The sequence below is a fragment of the Passer domesticus genome, chromosome 11 (genome assembly GCF_036417665.1).
Source record: "Passer domesticus isolate bPasDom1 chromosome 11, bPasDom1.hap1, whole genome shotgun sequence".
Lineage (NCBI taxonomy): Eukaryota > Metazoa > Chordata > Aves > Passeriformes > Passeridae > Passer > Passer domesticus.
In genome coordinates, this window is record NC_087484.1 from 9514041 (window position 1) to 9534842 (window position 20802).

The 20802-nt window shown below is 57.8% G+C and overlaps 2 protein-coding genes across 2 annotated transcripts; one reads left to right on the forward strand and one right to left on the reverse strand.

Annotated features, from left to right (window-relative positions):
• The first annotated feature begins 1320 nt into the window (after positions 1 to 1320).
• Positions 1321 to 9825, forward strand: LOC135278566 (mucin-4-like). Its single transcript, XM_064385141.1, has 15 exons — positions 1321 to 1407; positions 2506 to 2630; positions 2746 to 2772; positions 2882 to 3339; positions 3901 to 3996; positions 4642 to 4781; positions 5065 to 5229; positions 5510 to 5665; positions 6156 to 6286; positions 7128 to 7216; positions 7615 to 7798; positions 8208 to 8356; positions 8566 to 8685; positions 8980 to 9021; positions 9146 to 9825. Exons 1-15 carry the CDS (start codon positions 1321 to 1323, stop codon positions 9160 to 9162), a joined length of 1986 nt encoding a protein of 661 aa, XP_064241211.1. The 3' UTR covers positions 9163 to 9825.
• Positions 9826 to 10296: 471 nt separating this feature from the next.
• MUC4 (mucin 4, cell surface associated) lies at positions 10297 to 20802 on the reverse strand. The gene is made up of 27 exons (XM_064385589.1): positions 20476 to 20802; positions 20021 to 20160; positions 19668 to 19832; positions 19434 to 19589; positions 19179 to 19309; positions 18864 to 18952; positions 18396 to 18572; positions 18162 to 18305; positions 17945 to 18064; positions 17551 to 17753; positions 16764 to 16842; positions 16349 to 16519; positions 16074 to 16175; positions 15633 to 15869; positions 15118 to 15252; positions 14850 to 15028; positions 14564 to 14723; positions 14387 to 14485; positions 13631 to 13813; positions 13465 to 13538; positions 13091 to 13155; positions 12604 to 12803; positions 12241 to 12409; positions 11983 to 12156; positions 11119 to 11156; positions 10939 to 11036; positions 10297 to 10736 (listed from the first exon to the last, which is right to left on the reverse strand). The coding sequence occupies exons 1-27, from the start codon at positions 20699 to 20701 to the stop codon at positions 10680 to 10682; spliced, it is 3771 nt and encodes a 1256-aa protein (XP_064241659.1). The 5' UTR covers positions 20702 to 20802; the 3' UTR covers positions 10297 to 10679.

Here is a 20802-nt window from a genome sequence, read left to right on the forward strand (position 1 = left end):
CCACCTCGCTGCCGGCACCAGGGGCTCCCACTGATGCACAGAGTGACAGGAATCTCCCAGCCTCAGCCTCTGCCCTGCCCGCAGGGGATGTGGGAGCTGTGGATCTGGCCAGTCCATCCCTCCAGCCTGCCCCACAGCAGACCCCCACTGGAGAACAGCCACTGCTGCTTCCTGATGCTCTGACATTCCCCACAGACACCCCCAGTGCTCCTGGGGCTGCTTACCCGGCCCCGGAGGCTGGAGCCAGCACCCTGCCTGAAGCTGATGCTGCAGCAGAGACACCAGCAAGCCCTGACCTCGCTGCTGGCCCAGAAGCAGCAGTGTCTCCGTCTCTCGGGGAGCCAGAGCCAGCAGGGATGCCAGCTGGAGCTCCCCAGGAAGATGATGGACTTGGCACTGGCTTGAGTTCAGATTCAGATGCCCCCAGCCCAGCACCTTTTGTACCTGATGGACTGGTACAGCCCACTGCTGGGATCCAAGGTCAGGGAGCTCAGGGGGTAGGGGACGTGGCACAGGCAGAAGGTTCAGGGGATGCCAGTCCCTATGAAGACACCCAGAGTGACTTGAGTCCTCCAGCCCTTCAGCCCTCAGTATCTCCTGCTGATAATGGAGAGCTGCTGACTGCAGGAACAGAAGACTTGGCAAATTCTGAACTTTCCCCTCTATCAGCACTTGAGGATGGAACAAGAACAGGAACAGGAGGAGCCCCAGCACTGGGACAAGTGTCCTCACCTGGTCCTGCACCTCCCAGCAGTGCTGGAATGGAGTCTGACCTCTCAAGGCCTGAAGGACCAGGGGACCTGCCCAGTGAATCTGCCAGTGCTCCTGGGGCTGTTTCCCCACCCCTGGGGCCAGTGGCTGGCCCTGTGTCTGAGGCAGAGACACCAGTGAGCCCTGACCTCAGTGCTGCCCTGGGAGCACCTGGCTCTCCATCCTTTGGAGGGTCAGAGCCTTGGGGAGCAGCAGCTGGTGCTCCTGTGGGAGCAGGACTCCCTGGGGCTGAAGGACCAGACACCGACTCCACTTTGGCATGGGACACCCCCAGCTCAGCAGCTCATGAACCCGTAGGACCCCCATCACCTGGCCTTGGGGACCAGCTTGGCACAAACGTGGGGCTGCCAGCAGCAGAAGAGCAAGGAGCCAGCAGGACAGAGCCAGCAGTGGAAGGAGCAGGCAGGGGGACTGAGTCTGAGCCATCCCTGAGCTCCGCTGCAGGGAGTGGAGCAGCAGCTGGGGTGGATCAAGAGCCCAGTGCTGGTTCCCCACCTGGTATTACCTCTCCCAGTGATGTGGCAGCAGCACCTTCTGTGTCAAGGGGGGATGAAGCAGGACCCATCTCACCTGCAGCCCCTGGCCCTGACAGTCTGTCCCCAGCCTCTCCAGATGGTGAAAGTGGCCCAGGGCTTGGTCTGGTGCAGGGGGCTGAGAGTGCAGGGGACGTGGCACAGGCAGGAAATGCAGAGAGTGAAAATCCCAGCATGGAGACAAGTCCTGCAGCTGTCAGCCCTCAGCAGGACCTCACTAACACTGGAGAGCTGCCAGCAGAAGAAACAGGGGATGTGGCACATGCTGAACTTTCCCCTCCATCAGCACTTGAGGATGGAACAAGAACAGGAACAGGAGGAGCCCCAGCACTGGGACAAGTGTCCTCACCTGGTCCTGCACCTCCCAGCAGCGCTGGAATGGAATCTGATCTCTCAAGGCCTGAAGGACCAGGGGACCTGCCCAGTGAATCTGCCAGTGCTCCTGGGGCTGTTTCCCCACCCCTGGGGCCAGTGGCTGGCCCCGTGTCTGAGGCAGAGACACCAGTGAGCCCTGACCTCAGTGCTGCCCTGGGAGCACCTGGCTCTCCATCCTTTGGAGGGTCAGAGCCTTGGGGAGCAGCAGCTGGTGCTCCTGTGGGAGCAGGACTCCCTGGGGCTGAAGGGCCAGACACCGACTCCACTTTGGCATGGGATACCCCCAGCTCAGCTGCTCATGAACCCGTAGGACCCCCATCACCTGGCCTTGGGGACCAGCTTGGCACAAACGTGGGGCTGCCAGCAGCACAAGGGCAAGGAGCCAGCAGGACAGAGCCAGCAGTGGAAGGAGCAGGCAGGGGGATTGAGCCATCCCTGAGCTCCACCTCAGGGAGTGGAGCAGCAGCTGGGGTGGATCAAGAGCCCAGTGCTGGTTCCCCACCTGGTATTACCTCTCCCAGTGATGTGGCAGCAGCACCTTCTGTGTCAAGGGGGGATGAAGCAGGACCCATCTCACCTGCAGCCCCTGGCCCTGACAGTCTGTCCCCAGCCTCTCCAGATGGTGAAAATGGCCCAGGGCTTGGTCTGGTGCAGGGGGCTGAGAGTGCAGGGGATGTGGCGCAGGCAGGAAATGCAGAGAGTGAAAATCCCAGCATGGAGACAAATCCTGCAGCCATCAGCCCTCAGCAGGGTGAACTGCCTGGTGCAGGTTCTTCATCTGGCTCAGCCTCTCCCAGCAGTGATGTTGCAGCATCCTCTGTTTCAGATCCAGCCAGCCTGGGTGCCCTTGGAGGAGCAGACAGTGCTGCTGAAGGTGTTCAGCCCGCCCTGGGTGCTGGCACTGGGGTCCTTCCTGCTGCAGGAGAAGGGGCAAGTGAAGGGGCTGGTGATGTGGGGTCCACAGGGCAGTCCCAGGCTCCTACTGCAATGGGACCAGCTGGTTCAGAAAGCCTTGATGGAGAAACGGGAGGTGTGTTGCAGTCTGCATCTTCTTCCTTGTCTACAGAGGGGTCTTCATCACCTGGGAGGACAGGTGAGGCTGCTGCTGAATCAGGCCTTCCTGGAGCTGCTGGTGGCTTGAACACAGGCTTGCAGGCTGCTGGCCCTCAAGAAGCCTCTGAGTCTGCCCCTGGCACCCAAAGTGGTGCCAATACTGAACTTTCCAATGGAAAACTGAGCCAAGTCAATGTGGTGGAGGTGCCTGGAGGAGCCTCGGTGAATGGGGGACCTTCCCCTGGTGCCAGCCTGGTCCCAGTGGCTCCAGACAACAGCGGTGTTTCCAGTGGCATGACCACCTCCGTGGCTGGTTCTCTGCTTCTCCCTGGACAGGGGCTGAGCTCGGGGCTGGCACCCAATGGGGGCCCCAACTCTGCACCAAGCACCCAGAGTGGGAGCAGCCCCCTGCTGCCAGGGCCACCAGGTGGGCTGCCAGAAGAAGCTGAAAGTTCTCAGTCGTGGTCTCTTGAAGATGAGGTGGCCTCAGGCATGCCAGCACCTTTGGGAGGAGCATCCCCTCATGCTCCCATGTCCCCCAACGCTGCCCAAGTGCCACCTTCTGCTCCACAGAGAGGAGATTCTGCCAGCCCTGGGCTTTCGGCACGTGAGTCGATAGTGGGGTCCTCTGCAGGGGGAAAGGGAGAGCTGGGGGCTGCTGTGCCAGGGGGGCCTGCCTTGCTGCTGCCTCCCCACCAGCCAGGAAGCCCCGGAGCCCCCTCTGGGGATGCCAACAGCCCTGTTCCTGGAGAAGGGAGTGCTGTGCTCCATGGAACCGTGACAGGGCAAGGGGATGTAATCCCTCTCCTTCCCGGGGCACATATGGAGACTCACTCCCCACCTGGGGGGAGCCCAAGGCTCCCTGGCCTTCCTCCCCCTGGGATCACTGCTGGCAGTCCAGGAGCAAAAATCCCGGGGCCAGGACCTGCTGGTGGCTCATCACCTGCTGCCCTGCAACCGTCCCTGGGCAGGCAGCCGACCACCAGCCTGGCAAACAGAGCCCCTGCCACCTCTGGGTCAAGCTTTTCTGGAGCCTTCCCAGGCCGGGGGGGATCCCAGGGCAGATCCCCAGCCCCTGCACGCCCAGCCACCTCCTGCAGCCCGGCCCCCGCCGGCCCAGCCCCAGCAGCCCCCCTGCCCAGAGGCAGGGAGCTGCTTCCCAGGCCAGGAGCAGCCTCTGTCACCTCCCGCGCGTCGTCCCCCGTGGTTCCAGCTCCACCAGCAGTGCCAGCGCCTGCCCCAGCCCTGCTGCCCAGCCCTGCAGGTACGTGGTGCTCGCAGAGCAGCCAGGGTGGGACTAACACATCCATTCCTGATGGACCATGCTCAGGGACATTCAGTGCCCAGAAAAGAAGGGGTCTATTTGAAGGCAGGGTCCTGGCGGAGATGTGGCACGAGGAGCCCCTGCACTGCTGGCAGGCTGAGCCTGCTTTCAATACATTCCCATCAGCTGGAAAACCCATCTCCTCCAAAGTGCTTTTTTTGACAGATATTAAAAGGGAGCTGGAGGCTGTAGAAGTCTCTAGAAAGAGCTGTGGGTTTAAATTCTGTGCTGTGCCCTGCCATAGTCCTTGTACAATGTTCTTCCCCTCCTAATGGCAGTGATTCAGTGCAGTGTCCCAACAGGGCTGGTTGAAGCAGGGGACAGTGACCACAAAGGCCATCATAGCAGGTTTAGGGCAGCTGTGTTTGTGTAAGGCAGTGAAAGTCGGGGAACAAGCTCCTGCAAGGGAAGGTGACATGCAGAGTGTCCCTGGAGGCTTTAACCCGTGTTCCCCCATCCTTCTGCTGCCCAGGTTCTGTCCCAGTAGAAGCAAGATAATTTCAGCCCTTTAAAATTTTTGATGCAGACCAAAAGCTTTGCTGTAAATGTGGTTTGGTTTTATTGTTTGTTTGTTATCTTTTCCAGATCCAGCTGTGCCCCTCTATGGGTACGGAGCAAGAGAAAATGATCAGGAGTATGTGGAAAGGAGAGTGGATTTTAATTCTCCACTTTTCAAGCCCGAGACTGGATTCCCATTTGGGAAAACCTTGCGCAGCTCTCTCTACGTGAGTCTACTTGGGCTTGACTTGTTGGGCAACTGGCCATCACCTAAAACCCTGGGAGAGGCACCAGGTGCCTGGGATGGGACTCTTGCAGGGCCAAAGCTATTGGGATGCTGCTGTGGTCTGTTTGCAGCAGGAGGTGACTTTGTGGCCCTTTCAGCAGTGGCAGGGGGTGGCTTTCCTTGGGCATTGCTCAAGATTGACTTGGAAATGGGAATGCTGCCCCCCCCATGCCAGGGAGTGCTGCTGGCCCTGATCTCGCCTGATGGAGGATCCCTCTGCTCAGTTCACAGACAATGGACAGATCATTTTCCCAGCCTCAGACAACAACATCCTCACGTACCCCAGCCCTCCTCCCAGTGGCTTCAATGGCCACGAGGAGGTCCCCATGATCGCCGTATTTTGGGACGACGCTGACTTCTCCAGAGGTGTTGGCACCACCTTTTACCAGGTGAGTGAAGCCACCTGGGAGCATGATTGCACCAAACACCTTTTGATTATAAACTCATCATCTATCACGTGGATGCCTCTTGAGATGTGTAATTAATGGAGCCCATGAACGGGTTTTCCCTTTTCTGAGCCAAATCTAAGAGCCGTTGGTGCTACGTCACCTCTTGAGCCATCCAAATCCCACCCAGCACTTTGGTTACAGGGGTCTGTGCGTGACCCCAGCCTAGGCCTGTTTTGTCCCCCTGGGAGCTGACGCAGACGTGTGTGTTCCCAACCCACAGGAGTTCTCCACCCTCAACACGGCCAAGCCGCCGTTCGTCCGTGACGTGGAAGCCAAGGTCCGGCGGTACCTGAGGTCCTCCTACTCTGCAGTCTGGACCCTGAAAATCACCTGGGAGAGGGCACCGGTCCACGCAGCAAGGACTGACACCCGCAAGGTGAGGGACTGATGGAACACAGGTGCTGTTGAATTGTCAAAAAACACCAAGACCTGCCGGCAATGACCTTCTCTGTGCCCGAATATAAGAACCAGTTCTGTGACAAAGGCTAGTCTTGAAGAATTTTGCCAAAAAGTACTGGGCTGTGCCCATGTTTTGGTGGTTTTCAGGTTTTTTGAGGGACACCTTTAGCTGAACTTCCCCCATTCCATAAAACCTTTCTCTTTAAGGTGGTGGGAGTTTATTGCGTACCAGAAATGCTGTTTTTCAGAGGCATAAAATTGGGTGAATTTGAAGCTTGTCATGGAACAGTTTCAAAGTAAAACCATCACATTTTCCATGTGAAATGCGAACCAGGCCTAGCTGTGTTTGCCTTGTTTCCCTCCAGACCTCAGTCTGGCCATTTCCCAGCAAGCACTGCCCCACACCCTGAGTTTTAAACCCCACATTTCCCCTCACTTTCTTACCTGTCTGCAACGCTTCTCCCCAGACAATCACGTACCAGGCTGTCCTGACCACTGATGGCTTCAGGTCCTACATCCTGATGCTGTACCAGGACGGAGGCATGCAGTGGGATTACACCAGGCTCACTTCCCCCAATGTGCTCATCGGCTACACCAGGTACAGCAGCTCAGCACCCCATCCCTGCCTCCTCTGAGCACTGGGATGCATCCCACCCACACCGCCCACTGGTTGAATCCTTCCCCCATATCCCTGGGAGTGCCCTACAAGGATGAGGACAGCCCAGAAGTGGTCTGCATGCCCAGATATTCTACCATATAGGGGCCTCACAAACAAATTCACCCCGTTAGGGACTGTATCATGCTGCAGCATGCTGTCTTGCTGGGCTGTGCTTGTTGTAAGATCCACAAATCCCTCTGGAGTCCTGGGCCCCCAGCATCCTGGCGGTTTGGGTGGAAGGAGTGGGAAATAGGGGATGTTTGCTGAACTTTGCACCAGCCGAGGGAAGGGATTTCCGTGCTTGGCCGGAGCAGTTGCTTCCTGCCTCCTCGCATTACGTCCTGCCCTGTACAGGCTGTCTCCAGGGTTTTCTCATTAGCTGCTTGCTGCAGCTGGGTAAGGAAAAGGTGGCCCGGATGGGAAGCGCGGGCGGCACAGGCGTGTGTGTGCCTGTGTGTGACCCCTCGGGGGTTTCTCCTCCAAATCGCCTGGCAAAATGCTGGAAGCCATGGAAGCTGCTCGTGGGGGTCTCCAGATGCCTGTGGGCTCAGGCCCTGATGCAGCAGGAGTGTTGGCAGCACCCAAAAAGAACGGTACCCCATACAGAGGAGGAAGCAGGCTGGGGCAGCCCATGCCTTTGCCCTCCTGTCCCAAGAGCTGTCACATGGGTGCTGCAGTTCCACTGGCACGGGGTTAGGATGGCTGAAGGGCAGGCTGGGGCTGGGGCTGGGATAATCCCATCAAGGAAGAGCAACCCCTGATTTTTCCTCTTTTCACTCAGTGGGGATGGCTTTTACCACAACGATGACCTGACTAAGAGACCTCCAGCTGCTAAATACCGCCCTGACCAGTTCAGGGGCTACAACACAGGTAGTGCCACACAGCTGGGGTGGGTGCACAAGGAGGGGAATATTCCCAGGGAATGAAATCCAGCCTGCCACTGTGGCAAGGCTCTTACTGAGTTCTCAAGGCCAGGCTTTCCCCCTCAAGCACATTTCCCCTGGGCACCCGCTATGCCCTAAGGATGAAACATCCCTGCTGTGCCCATGGTCACTTTTTGTGCCAATGGCTCTGTCCCAAGGTTTTCTTCTTTGACAAGAGCCTCTCCCCCTGTTTCCCTTCTGTTGGGTGGCTGTTGAACATAGGGTGGAGGTCAACGTGGGCTTAGCTTCCAGCATCAGCACCACATGACTCTCACCTTGAGACAGAACAGCCCCTGTGGTCCCCTTGGCCAAAGGTGACAGCTCGTGGTTTCTCTCCCTGCTCAGACCTCCGTGGGTTGTGGATTTACAAGCTGGAGAGCCGCGTGGGCATCAACTACCGGCTGAAGTGCCTGGCATGGACAGGACGGCAGCAGGAGCCCCAGGCATGGAGCCACGGCCTGCCCACCTGCCCCTGCTCCCTGCAGCAAGGGCAGCAGGACCCACGCTTCAAGAGCAGCTATGGAGGCAAGTGGACATGCTGCTACCTCTCCCTTCCCATCCCCAAGCTGTCCTTCCCCACCTTTCCTGCAAGGGTGGCCTGGGGTCCCACCTGGCAGGGTGGGCAGGTGACCCTAAGGAAAAGGAGAGAGGGACTGACCTACCCTTTAGAGACAGGAAAAGCGAGGAGGATTGAGGGCTGACCTCTTTTTGTCTTATTAAGCTGGTCAGAGCTGGTCTGGCCTGCATGGGGATGCTGGGGAGCAGGGTCTCCCCCTGGGGACCACTTGGATGGCCTCCATCGGTTCCTCCAAACCCCTACAGCACCGTGGGGGATGTGGTGGCTGACGAGGAGCCCACTCTGGCCCAGTCCTTGCCCTGCGGCAGGTGTGCTGGCCGGGCAGAGTGTCTGAGGCTCCCTGCTGCCCCGTTTCAGGCAGGTGGGGTGCCCGTGTCTCCATGCTGCACTCGGCCTCCCCCAACCAGCACGGCGCCGGCGTGCGCTGCCTGTACGACAGCCAGAGCCAGCTCATCGAGGGGCGCCAGGAGAGGTACTGGAGGAACTCCAGGCAGGCCTCACCCTACCGTGGTAAGCACAGCCAGCCTTGGCATCCCCTGGCCCAGGCTGGCATTGTTGTAGCCTGTAAACAGTTTTAATCTCTGTGCCAACCTGTTTCCTGACATGCTGTTTCCCTTGGAGAGAGTGTGGAGCTGCCAAAGGCTGAGGAAAGCCTTGCCTGGAACCGGCCCATCTCCCTCCCCTTCCCTTCAGCCCCTCACTCTCCTTTTTGCCCCCAGACCAGGAGCTGAAGCTGTATGACTGGTGCTGCAATCGGGCGGGCAGTGCCCACCTCTGCGCCCGCTACAGCGAGAAGAGGCCCAAGATTGGCTGTGATGGATACCAGTCAGCCAGCACGGGTGGGTCTGCAGCTCCTGTGCACTGGGGTGATGCTGTCTTGGTGCCCAGGGCTGGGAGGGGACTGGGAATGTCCCAGCCTCCCTGTGGTTGAGGCGGTAAGAGCCCTGAGCAGATGGGGGAAGGGTTTTGGGGTGCTGTACCATGCCCTGGGCTGGGTGGGGTTGTGGAGGCATCTCCCTCAGCACAGAATCACCAGCACAGCCTGTGGGTAATGGCACTGGGAGGGGAGGAGGACCACAGCAAACGTGGTTATGGTGTAAGCTGATGTGGGGCTTTCTTGCAACCCTCAACAGATTCCTCGGAGGAGGCAGAGTCTGACTCAGATGAGCAGATAGGTGAGCAGCATTGTGGGGTCTCCTTTCCCTCTATCCCTGTACCCCTGCAAGAAAATGGCCCGGGGGCTCCCAGCTTGCCCCTCAGGGAGCAGGTGGCTGAGCAAATCTCATTTCTTCTTTGCAGATGGAGAGGACAAGTAACTGGGAGGTTGCACACCTGCAGCACGTTCTGGGCCACGGCTGATCCTCCAAGCCCTTTGATCTGCTCTTCCCTCGTGTTCCCCCACAGAACCCATCACCCCTGCCCACCACGCAGGGCAGCTCACTTGGCCAGTGCCTGCAGCTGCCTGCCCTGGCACAGGTTCACATTTCTAACCCAGGCTTGTCCCAAGGATTCAGTTGCTTTCGTTGTCCTTTCCCAGATGCAGCTGGGGGGCAGAGCTGGTGGGGAGGTAGGCAGGTACCCCCCACTGCACACACCTTCCCACATCCCACTGTGCTCCCATGCTGCAGGGTGAGGCTGGACCCCTCGGAAAGGGTTAAACACCACACCTGGGTTAACTGTGGCCAAGCCCTTAAATGCCAGGGTCCACCAGGCTTGTCCTGTGAGCCTGTCCTGTCTTGTCCCCCACTTCTGTTTCCCAGCCATCCCTCCCTGAGTGGTCCCTGGGCCCTGTGCTCAGGAGAAGGGACAATTCTCCAGATCAAGCCAGAATCAGATCAATACGTCTGCTGGGTGTGTGAGGGCAAAATGCAACCCCATGATCAGAAATGTTGGATCAAAAATAATTTTTTGTGTGTAAGAGAGCATCTTCCTTTCTTAAAAAAAATAAATCATTGTCAAATCTTGTTTGTTCAATAAGACCTTGGAAGGGTTTGAGCATCACTGATCCTGCAGCAGCCATGTCCTCTGCCAAACTGGGTGGGAAGCAGTGACTGGGCAGGCTTGGAGCAGCAGGATTACAGGATATTTCTGTTCTCAGCTTTAGTGCTGGAGACACAGCTAAGCCAGGGTCTAGGGCAGTGAATGGGGTGGAAGCTGGGGGTCTGATATACCCTCCTTGGGTCAGCATCTCCCAGTCACCAGGGTTGAAGAGCTGTGGGATGTTTGTGGGGCCAAAGCCCAGCCTGCATGATCTGAGGCACAGTAAGCAGTGCCCATGTCAGTTTGAGAAGACTTGCAGGTGTGTAGGGAAAATGAGGGGATGAAGCCACCAAAAAATTTACATCCATTTTCACTTTGGCTCTGTGGATGGGACCAGCAGAAAGCAGGGACTTGAGGGCTCAATGACAGTGGAGCAGGGCTGGCGCAGAGACCCTTGAGGTGCAAACAAGTTAACAGCAAGCCAACATTTTTGGTTTATTCTATTTGGTTCCTAAGGGATTACAATCACTGCCTTGTCCCACCTGCCCCTGCTCTCAGGGGATCTGCAGGGTCTGGTTATTGCACTAGCACATACCCCTGGTGCAGACACCTTCAAGGATGATCCCAGGCTTCTCTGCAGGTCCTCAGGGAAGGTGAAATCCTCCTGCTTTGGTCACCCAACATAAACACACATTCAAAAAAGCAGCTCCTCCAGAGTGAATCCTCCCAGAACCCAGAAGGCAGCTGCCTGTCCCTGCTTCCATGTGTTGCTGCTGCTGGACACCCCAAGAGCAGGCAGCAGTGTCTGGCTCCTCTGTGAGCCTGGAGGTGCCAGAAAAGGACTGGTGGCAGGTTAGGGCTGCTGGGGGGACTGGCTTGGAGGCACAACGTGGGGTCTCTGGATTCTTATCTGTAAGGAGGAACAGGCCATGCTGTCAGTGTGGCATTGGCTCTGTGCTTTGTGACGGTGGCACGGATCCCAGCGCCAGCCAAAGGATCGGTGGTGCTTCAGGATGAGGCACAGCTCCTGAGCTCCTTTGAGGCACAGGGCCAGGATTCAGAGCCCAGCCCGAACTTCCCAACCCCATGGAAGCAGTAACCTGAGGACAGACCTGGAGTGAGGGGTCAATGGCCTGGAGCTGCAGTTTCCAGTGCCTTTCCAGGGAGTGGGAGCCCATGGGCTCTGCTTGTTCTCCTGCCATCATTAAAGCTGGAGCAGGGAAGATGAATGGAACTTGAGGACTGGGGTGAAGCAGAGCCTTGGTGGGGGAATTTTGCAGGCATGTACTCACAGGAGAAGGGCCGTGTCCTCCACAAGGTCTCCTTGGCCCTGAGAGGGGCAACAGAACAGGGAGAACGTGTCAGCAGGGCTGGGAGAACCCCTGCCTGATGCTGGTGTCTGGGTCAGGTGGCAAAGGGGAGCAGTGACTGACTGCAGGGGTGAGAGGGGGCTGCAAGAGGAGGAAAACCCCATTGTGCACACGCAATTTCTTGCCTTGCCACAAATGCAAATGAACTGAGGATCTTCCCAGAGATCCCTGGCTCCAGGGCTGGCAGGGAGCTGGGAGCAGGGGCAGGACACAGCTCCAGCTAGAGCCAGGGGCTTGGGAGATCCCCTGGGTGTGGATGCCTCCACAGGACTAAGGGCTGGGGAGGAGGGAAGGAGATGTTGGTTCTTCCATCCCAGCCGTGCACTTTGCCATTGTTCTGTTAACTCCCTGCTCTGCAGAAGAGCAAGGTCCAATTCTTAAACCACTTTTCCTTGCTCCAGGCCAGCTCTTTCCAGACCCATGTGAATTGAAGTGGAAATCATTTGGGTAGCATGCAAATTAAAATTAAATAGAAAGCCCATCTGTAACCAAGTATTGGGTGGGATGAGGAAGAAATGCAAACACTCCCTAATGTGGGGGAAAAGGAAATCTAACATTCAACCCACTGATGGTATTGCACCCCTGAGCAACAGATGTCTGGAAAAGATGCTGGAAGTTATTACAAGGTCACCCAACCCCTCTCCCAGGGCAGGATCCCCCTGCCCAAACCAGACACATTCTACCAGTGGTGGATCTTTCAAATGTGGATTTTTGGTCAGTTTTCTCTCGACACCCAGCCTGCCACATGCCCACACCCAGCCCCGTGCAGGTCCAGCCCATGCTCACCCCTGGTGCCGGCGGCGGCGCTGGCGGCAGAGGCGCAGGGCCAGGCAGCCGAGGGCAAACAGGAGGCAGAGCAGAGCCAGGGCTCCCAGCAGGATGCTGAGGAAGGCGGCCAGGCTGATGGCCAGCCACTCGCACTGGAGGCCAGCTGGAGAGTAGATGGAGAAGGGCAGGCAGCTGCGGATGGGGAGGGAGGAGCTGTGATGCTGTGGGAGAAGCAGCTGAGCAGGGTGGCCTTGTCCACCCCAGGGCTGCTGCTACCTGCACGTGGGCCCCTCGGGCAGGTGCTGGCACTGGCCACCATGCTGGCAGTAGCCCATCTTGCAGGGGGAGATGCAGACGAAGCCGATGGTCCCCGTGTAGTGGAGCTGGTAGCCTTTGTAGCCATACAGTGAGCAGGGGAAATAGGCCCTCAGCTCCTCCACTGTCACTGGGGAAGGAAAGCACATGGGTTCGGCCTTGCAGCAACCCCCTTGATGCTTCTCCAAGCTGCACCTACGCCTGGGGTTGGGAGGCTGCCCACCCTCCTCCTGCATGGGTGTGAACCAATCCCTGGGGCACACAGGGTTATGGGGACAATGGGGACAGGGGGGCACTCCCAGCTCAGTGCCAGGAGCAACTCACGCTTCACCAGGTCGGTGATGTTGTCCTGGTGCAGGCGCTGGAAGAGCAGCCCCGTGCCCGCCTGCCGCTGCCCCCGGCGCCCGTTGAAGGCGCCGGTGATGGCCGCGGGCAGCTCCTCGTTCAGGAAGCGGATGACGGTGCCACGGCTGTCATAGGCAAACTCGGACACCACCACGAAGGTGAAGCCGTCGCTGTCTGTCCTGCAGGGAAAAGAGAGGGCTGCTGGTGGAGCTGCTGCTGCCTCTCAGAGTGGCTGAGCCTCACCGTGCCTCCGTATTCCCGTTTGGGCGATGGTAAGGAAGGGACGAGGCAGGAGGGGAAGGTGCCAACAGACTCGTGTCTCCAAGGGTTTACCAGCACCAGGCTGGAAAAACAGACTTGGAGCTGAGGGAAAACGCCCTTTGTGCACCAAACTCTCTGGCCCCATGCTCGGCCCTGCCCCACCCGATCCTTGGGGTGGTCACAGGCTGCTTCACATCTGACTCACATCTGGGTGATGTTGGTGTTGCTCTGGAAAGCTTTTACCTCCAGGGAGTCCAGGATGGCTGAGACCTGCAGTGGTGGGAGCAGGAAGGCATTAGGGGAAGCAGAATGACACCAGCATGGGGAAAGTTTGAAGAGTGATGCAGGCATTGTGACCAAGCCTCAAGGGTTGCTCTGGCCTTTGGTTCATTCACTTGGCACAGGGCCACGGCTGCAGCCATCACCATGCAATTGGTGCTTCCTCCCTGTGGGCTTGTGGATGTGCTGGAGCCCCAGAGGTCCCATGGGAGGGCATACAGAGGCATGCCCACCCCAGCTGCCAAGCTGCCCAGTATGCCAGTGTGCCCCCTGCTCTGAGCCCACCCTCCAGTGACATACAGTGCTGTTGACTTCCTCAGCAGTGGCGTTTTGCAGTGTCTTGATCCTCATCTGGATGCTTCTCCGAGGGAGACCTGCTTGGGGAAAGCCACAGGGGTGGCTCTGGCATCCCAGGACCAGGGTGAGTGGGGTCAGGTTTCACCCCTCATGGGGCACGGGTACCCACCTGAGCTGGGCAGTGGCTGAAAATCCCCCCCTGCCACCAGGCAGCGCTGGTCGGTGAAAGCCGGGGGGCAGGCGCAGGTGGGGGCACAAGTGATGGGGTGAAGGTGGCAGTGTCCCCCGTTGCTGCAGTAGCCCTCAGGGCAGGAGTGGTAGCCACAGGCTGAGCCACAGCCTGGCATCTCACCTGTGGGATGGAGGCCATGGTAGAGGTATGAACCTGACTGCAGGGCAGAGCCCCAGCTCTCCGAGCCATCCTCAGCTGCTCCATAAGGCCTTTCTTCCAAGTTTTGTTTTGTTTTTCTTTAATGTGTTAGGACTTTTAGTATGAATTCAAGGAATAGTCCCACTCCCCCTCCTTCCAGCTGGAGCCATTTGCCCTTCTTAAATCCCAGCATTAGAAAAAGAGCAAAAGCCATCTACTCAACCCCACCAAAGCAATCTGAAAATAGGGCTTGATTTAGCCCCCAACCTCTGCATGTGCATTTGAACTTTGCTGGGATGAGAATTTTTTTCTCAAGGAGAAAAATTGCATGGGAAAAAATTTCTCTTCCCAGCGGATTAGTGAGATCAACAGCCTGGGAACACAAGTGGTGGCTGGACTCTGGTCCCTTCTGCTAATGACAGCAAGGGCTTGGGCACAGAGCTCAAGCAGCTCCCCCTTCTCCTCTCTGGCCAGCCTGGCTCCCTCAGGAATTCTCTTCCACAGAGCCTGGGGTGATGGGGGTGAGGACCATGCCTGTCAGGACCCCATACTCACCCTGCTCACTGGCTGGGCAGGAGCAGACGTAGCTGCCCACGGTGTTGGTGCAGGTGCTGTTCCCTGGGCACTCTGTCCCCTGCGAGCACTCATCGATATCTGCCGGGGCAAGGCACCATGGCACCGGGACAAGCACCGTGGCGGGGTCCCAGTGGCCATGGTGTCAGCCCTTGTCACCTGAGCAGTGCTCTCCATCCCCCGTCAGGCCAGCCGGGCAGGGGCCACAGCCGCTGAAAGGGTGACATCCCACACCAGGGAAGCATCCCTGGGAGCAGGGGTCCGGAGGGTCCTGGCAGAAGGCACCTGAGTAGCCGCTCTCGCATCTGCAGGCTGCCAGCTGGGCAGGGGACAGTGACACTGGCTTAGGGAGCGTGAGGAGGATGGGTGGACAGAGAAGACAGCCAGCACAGCTGGCATGGGGACAGGCACAGTGTGTTGCCAGAGGAGCTTTCTGGTACGCTACCTGCAGGGAAGACTTCCCGAGAGTGACAGTGTTGCTGTAGTCACAGTCCTGGCTCCTGCTGCATCTGCAAAGGGTGAAGCGGAGCTGGAGGAGTGCAGAGATGTTGTTGGAGCCAACAGCCTCCAGGTTGATGGTGAATGGGGCTGTCCCACGGGGCTGCCATATGAGGGTCCCATTCTCTGCCGGGAGGAGAGGTAGGAGTTAGAGGTGGCAGAGGAATTCCATCCCATTCCTTCCCATCCCAGCTGCTCCATCTCTCCTTCCCTACCCGATATGTTGAGCTCTGGTGAGAGATGGGGAATGAAGCGTGCCCCCGCCCCCAAGGCACGGTACTGCCTTGTGACCCTCTCTGTCCTGAAGGCTGTGATTGATGCGTCACCGGTGATGACGGGAGGGAAGGCATCTGAGGAGAGAGCAGCCCAGCACACATGTGGCCTTGTCACCCCTCGGCTCCAACTCCCTCCTGTGAGGATGGGACCCCAGGCAGATGCTGTCATGGCTGCCCACCAACAAGGCCCTTATGTTGCACAGCATGGTGGCATCTCCCAGGTTTGGAGAGAAGCCAGAAATGCAGTCCCAGGAAATGCAATTCCAAAACCTTGATGGCAACTGTCCTGCTGGTGGCATCTCCCAGGACTGGAGACAAGCCAGCTGGGCAGTGCAAATCCAAGACCTTGGTGATTTCTCTTCTGTCTCATATGAAGCAAGAGAGCCCAGGAAAGGAGCAGGGCACAGTTACATCCCAGCCATGCCCTCTCAGAGGTGAGGTTGTGCTCCACTTACTGAGTGCTGTCTTCCTCTGCTGGAAGTCAGCTGCAAAGCTCTGGGTGGCCAGGCCCAGGGCCAAGTTCCCTGTGCTCAGTGAATCATAGATGCACTCCTTGCTGCCATGACACTGAGAGGCCACCAGCTGGTACTGGCTTTCATTCTCCTGCCGCAGCCGAGACAAGAAGAAGGGTGTGAAGTTCAGTGCTGGTGAGTCCAGAGGCTGAGTGAACAGGCTGTGCTCCCCAACAGCCCCTGCAAGAGAGCACACCATGGGTACAGGCCATTTTAAGGTTTGTTGTATTTTAGGGTTCCTTTTCACAGAGCAGTGAGGACACCAAACACCTTCCCTTGACATTGCTTTTGCTCAGGCAAATGTTTAAAAATCTCAAGCCAAAACATGGCCAGGAAGTGCAGGAAGGAGAGGATCATCAAGAGGGATCCTAAGCTTGAACTTACAGGTCATCCCATAGCTGTATATCTCCTCTTCACTGCTGTTCACAGGGATGCTGGTACCATTTGGCATCTGGAAATCATCTGCGGGGTCATGGTCCCACACACCTGGTGGAGCATCACCAGAGTGCTGGAATCCCCCATGCCAGGCCTGACCTCCTCTCTGGTGTGGCCAGTGTTTAGTTCATACCCAGGTGTCCCTGCCCTCACAATTCCCCAGTTTTCCCGTCTACTTTAGAGTGGGAAGAGCATTTGCAGCCTGGCTGTGGCAGAGCCCTCACCCAGGAGGCCCCTGGTGCTGTTGCAGTACCAGTGGGGCAGGCTGCAGACCACGCTGAGGATCCCGGAGCTGGCTGAGACAGACACAGCAATGGTCCCATCGAAGATGGCTGTGACAGAGGAGGCGTTGACTAGCAGGACACCAGGGCTGTAATAGACCTCGTCACCCAGCTCTGCAAAAGAAAGAGAGCACAGAGGGAGAGTCCAGGCAAGGCTGGGACCTGAAATGACAACCATGGGTTCCTGGAGGGGAGTGCTCCCCATGCACCCCACCCAGAGCAGAGACAGGTGCAGGTGAGAGACATTTAATGGATCTCAGGATGGTGCCCTAGCACTGGGCAGGGCTGGTCCCAGGGGATGGAGACATTTCTGGTCCCCCCCACATACATTTAGCATTTAACAGCAGACCCTGCTCACCTTGGGAATAGGAAAACTGGATGGTTTCGTTGTTCAGGAGGACTTGGATGTCATCCTGGCTCCCCAGGGTCCACTCAACCTGAAATTTGTGGTGGATGTGCCAGTCAGACCCTCTGCTTGTCTCTTCCTGCTGTCCCTCCATGCTGGGAACAATTATTAACTCTGTTCTCCTCCAGCCCAGGAAGAGAGGCTCAGCCCTGGGGCCTGTGTTGGTGTGTTCTTCACCCCAGCAGACACACAGTACAGCAGCTTTGATGTTTGCACAGAAGAGGACAGAGAGCTGCCTGTCACTGCTGGCAAGGGACATGCCCAGGCCACCACCACTGCTCAGCTGGCCTTGACAGCATGGAGAGCTGTGCTGGGGGGCTCCCAGCTCTGAGCCCCCTCCTCATGCCATTCAATGCCTGCTCCTGGTGACACCAGGACATTCTGAGTAATGAAGCTAAATGGCTGTGGGGAGCATTTCTGCACAGTCAGGAAGAGCAGTCACTTGTGCTAAAGTGTCAGGACAAAGAGTGTGCAATGGAAAAGGTGAAGCACACCATCTTCCTCCAGTCTCCAGCCCTTGCTGGCCTGTTTGCAGGAGATGTTAGACCTGTGCCTGGTGAATATTAGTCCATTTCCCCACTAATAGTACTGGTTGGAGTGGTGGGAGGTGGCAGGAAAAGAAGAGGAGAGGCCTCTCAGGTCCTATCCACTTGTAGGTGATGCAGGGGTAATGCTCAGCCTGCCAGAGAAGCCTTTCCCATTAGAGACTCAAACTCATACCCAGGGCACTCCTACTCACTGTTGTGGTGGTGTTGGAGATGTACTGGGCAGCAAAGGCCACAAAGTTGGTGGCCTGAGCCATGCCAGTCTGTGCTGTGCGCCCGTGCAGAACGAAGCTGGTCTGGGCATCACTGGCCAGCAGCAGGACAAAGTCCCCAAGCCCATTGAAGGTGTAGGTGAGTCCATCCAGGGTGGTGATGTGAGGGTCCCCGAAGGCACCAGCTGGGGTCCAAAGGAGATGGAGACATTTTGGGCAGAGGAAGAAGAACAAATGCTGGTGTCATTTCAGGGAGCAGAGCAGCCCCAGAGCTGCTCAGCAGTCCCCACTGGCATGTTGCAAAGCGTGGCTGAAGCATGGGGTCCATGCACAGCTCAGTGCCCTGGCACAGCAGAGGCAGAGCCTGGGGACTCACCGGGGGTGGGTGGCACATATCCTTCACAGTCAACCCTCGGTCTCTTCTCAGCAAACCTGGCACAGAACTGGGGCTTCCCCACCCGCCGGCAGCACCAGTCGAACGCTTCCAGCTCCGTGTCTGTGGAGGAATGTGGTGGGCTGTGTCAGGGCCCTTGCTCTGCCTGTGCTTGATGCTTGGGGTATTTTAGGGTGAGGGCATGCCAGTTCCCACTCACCAGTGGCAGCGTGGAAGGGGAGGCTCCACACTCTCTCCTGCCAGCCTTCCAGCAAGCTCTCACCTTGGTACAGACATCGTACCCCAGCTCCAGCTGGGCTGGGGGACGCAGTGCGCAGCATCCTCACCGAGGCGTCTGCTGGGCCTGGAATAGTGGGGGGATCACAGCCGCCCCCAGAGCAGGAGGGGACCATCCCCCCGCCCTGCTGCTGCTCCTGGGGGCTGTCCTTGGCACCTCTGCTCCAGTGGTAGCGGGGATCCAGCTCTGCCTGGGGCCGGGAGCAGGGGCATGGTGGCAGCTGCCTGTTCCAGGTGGCCGGCGCTGGCTCTGTGTCCAGCCACGCCAGGCACTGCAGCCTGTAATTCACCCGGGAGCGACTGTCCAGCCTGTAAATCCACAGCCCACGCACATCTGGGGGAGCAACCAGAGAACAGCACTGCTCAGCCAGGGTCTCGCCTTGTGCTGAGGGATCCCGTGGGACCGCTGTCCCTGGCCACTGACCTCACACGAGGTCTCCAGGCTCCCTCTAGAGCCAGCAGGGCTGTGGCAAGCCACAGGAGGACATAGGACACCCACCCAGCTCTTGCCCAGTGGCTTTGCTGGCCCACACCTCCCAGGGCTGGGTGCTGGGGACATGCTCCTGGCACGGAGCACACAGCTCCATCCATCCCCACCCATCCCAAGGACCCCCCGGTGCCGTACCGGAGCCGGGGCTGCTGTGCTGGTCTGGTCGGTACTTGACAGCTGGAGGCTTCTGAGTCAGCTCGTTGTTTTGGGCATAGCCATTGCCACTGTGTGGAGAGAGGAGGTTTGAGGTCATCCTCCCAACACAACCCTCCTCCTCCCCCCGCAGAGCAGCTGGGGTGGGAACTGCTGCTGTGTGCAAGAGAAGGGGTTTAAACGGGGCAGGAGTGCCCCAGGAGTGGGAGCTCTCCTGGGGGTAATGCCTCCAACAGTCTCAACACGGTGCTGGAACAAATCTCAGCTGTCCCAAACCCCAGTGACAGCGTGCAGCACCTGGAGAAGCCGATCAGCACGTTGGCTGCAGCCAGCCTGGTGTAGTCCCAGCGCATCCCCCCGTCCTGGTAGAGCAGCAGGGCAAAGGAGCGGCTCCCGTCGGTGCTGAGCACTGCCTGGTAGGTGCTGGTCTGGAGAAATCCAAGGCACTCCCTTAGCACTCCCAGAGCCTCCCCTGCTCTCCCTGCAGAGCGGACTGAGGCTTGGAACAGCCACCAGCAGTCCTCTCTGTCGCCTGGGTCCCGCACTGCTCACCTGAGTGTCACCCCCCCGGGATGGGTATGCTGGAGCTTTCTCCCACGTCACCTTCAAGGTCCATTTTGCTGCATAGGGGATTTTTAGGTATTTCTCAATCTTTGCTTCCACATCTTGGACAACGGGGTCTTGGGTAGAGCTGAGTGTAGAGTACTCCTGCCAGATGGCAAGAGAGGGAATTAAATGAGTGAGCTGGGAGCTGGATTCTCCCAGAACACCTCTGGTGGCCCTCACCTGGTACCAAGTGGTGCCAACACCCTTGGAAAAGTCTGCATCATCCCAAAAGGCAGCCACCACTGGCAAGCTCTCCCGGCCAGTGAAGCCCCGGGGAGGGGGGTTGGGGTTGGATGGGACATAGTTGTCCGTGGGTGGAAAAATGATCTGTCCGTTATCTGTAAACTAACCAAAGAACTTGTTATTTGCTGACTGGGATAGCTTCTAGCCTCCATGGGTGAACAGAAACCAACCATTTTAAATGTTAAAAAAGAAGATAGATTAAATTTGATTTCAGCTCCATTTCAATGTTTGGGATTTTTTTACCAAAAAGGCAGCACATCCATTATGTGCTCACCAAAGGGGGCACTCACATAGAGAGCATCTCGCAGTGACTTCCCAAAGGGAAATCCAATTTCTGGCTTGAACAGGGGTGAGTTAAAATCCACCATCCTCTGGACGTATTCTTGATCCCCTCCTTCCATGCCAAAGGGGTAGAGTGAAGTCGCTGGCTCTGCCATGGGCAGAAGATAATGAAAAAGGTGTGAAATCATTAATGTCTGCTTTATCCATCCTGCAGCCAGGACAAACCCACCTGCTTGCTGCCAGGATGCTGTGCCTGTGCTCTGATGGATTGTAATCCCATTCTCAACCCACTTTTGGGATGCTCTCAAATGTCCTGTTTTGCCTTTTCCCATTAATCTGGCAGCCCAATGTGCAATGCAGATGAGATAGCCCAGACCAGGCCACACCCTCATCCACCACCATGCTTGACTGGCTGGAAACCCCTTTCCTACTCTTGTCCTTGGGAAAAAGAAAATCTACTTACTGATAAGCTCATGGGTGAGTTGGGGCTCAGGTGCAGGAGTTCTGGGCCCAGTGGTGGTGTGGGCAGATGTGCTCAGTTCAGTGGACGGTCCTCTCTGTGTCCCAAAGGCGTGAGACAGGGTGGTGGCAGGGCTGGTGGTGGCTGGTGGTGTCACTGGTGCCGTGGTGCCTGGGAGACTTCCCTCCTCCTTGGCTGGGCTCACTGGGGCTGTGGATGCCATAGCCATGGTGCCTCCTGCAGTGGTGGCAATGATGTTCCCTGCAGTGGTGGCAGAAGTGGCCGTGGTGGCAGCGATGTTCCCTGCAGTGGTGGCAGTGCTGTTCCTTG

What these genes read in the sequence shown, in the direction of transcription:
- LOC135278566 (XM_064385141.1), top strand. Translation starts at nt 1,321, where the DNA reads ATGAAGCAGGACCCATCTCACCTGCAGCCCCTGGCCCTGACAGTCTGT. An exon ending in CAGCCCTGGGCTTTCGGCAC is followed by an intron (nt 3,340 to 3,900) that starts GTGAGTCGATAG and finishes TTCCCAGGCCAG; the next exon opens with GAGCAGCCTCTGTCACCTCC. An exon ending in CCTGCTGCCCAGCCCTGCAG is followed by an intron (nt 3,997 to 4,641) that starts GTACGTGGTGCT and finishes TATCTTTTCCAG; the next exon opens with ATCCAGCTGTGCCCCTCTAT.
- MUC4 (XM_064385589.1), bottom strand. Translation starts at nt 20,701, where the DNA reads ATGGCTATGGCATCCACAGCCCCAGTGAGCCCAGCCAAGGAGGAGGGA. An exon ending in CTGCCCAGCCAGTGAGCAGG is followed by an intron (nt 13,814 to 14,386) that starts GTGAGTATGGGG and finishes TCCATCCCACAG; the next exon opens with GTGAGATGCCAGGCTGTGGC. An exon ending in GAGGACACGGCCCTTCTCCT is followed by an intron (nt 11,037 to 11,118) that starts GTGAGTACATGC and finishes TCCCTGCTCCAG; the next exon opens with CTTTAATGATGGCAGGAGAA.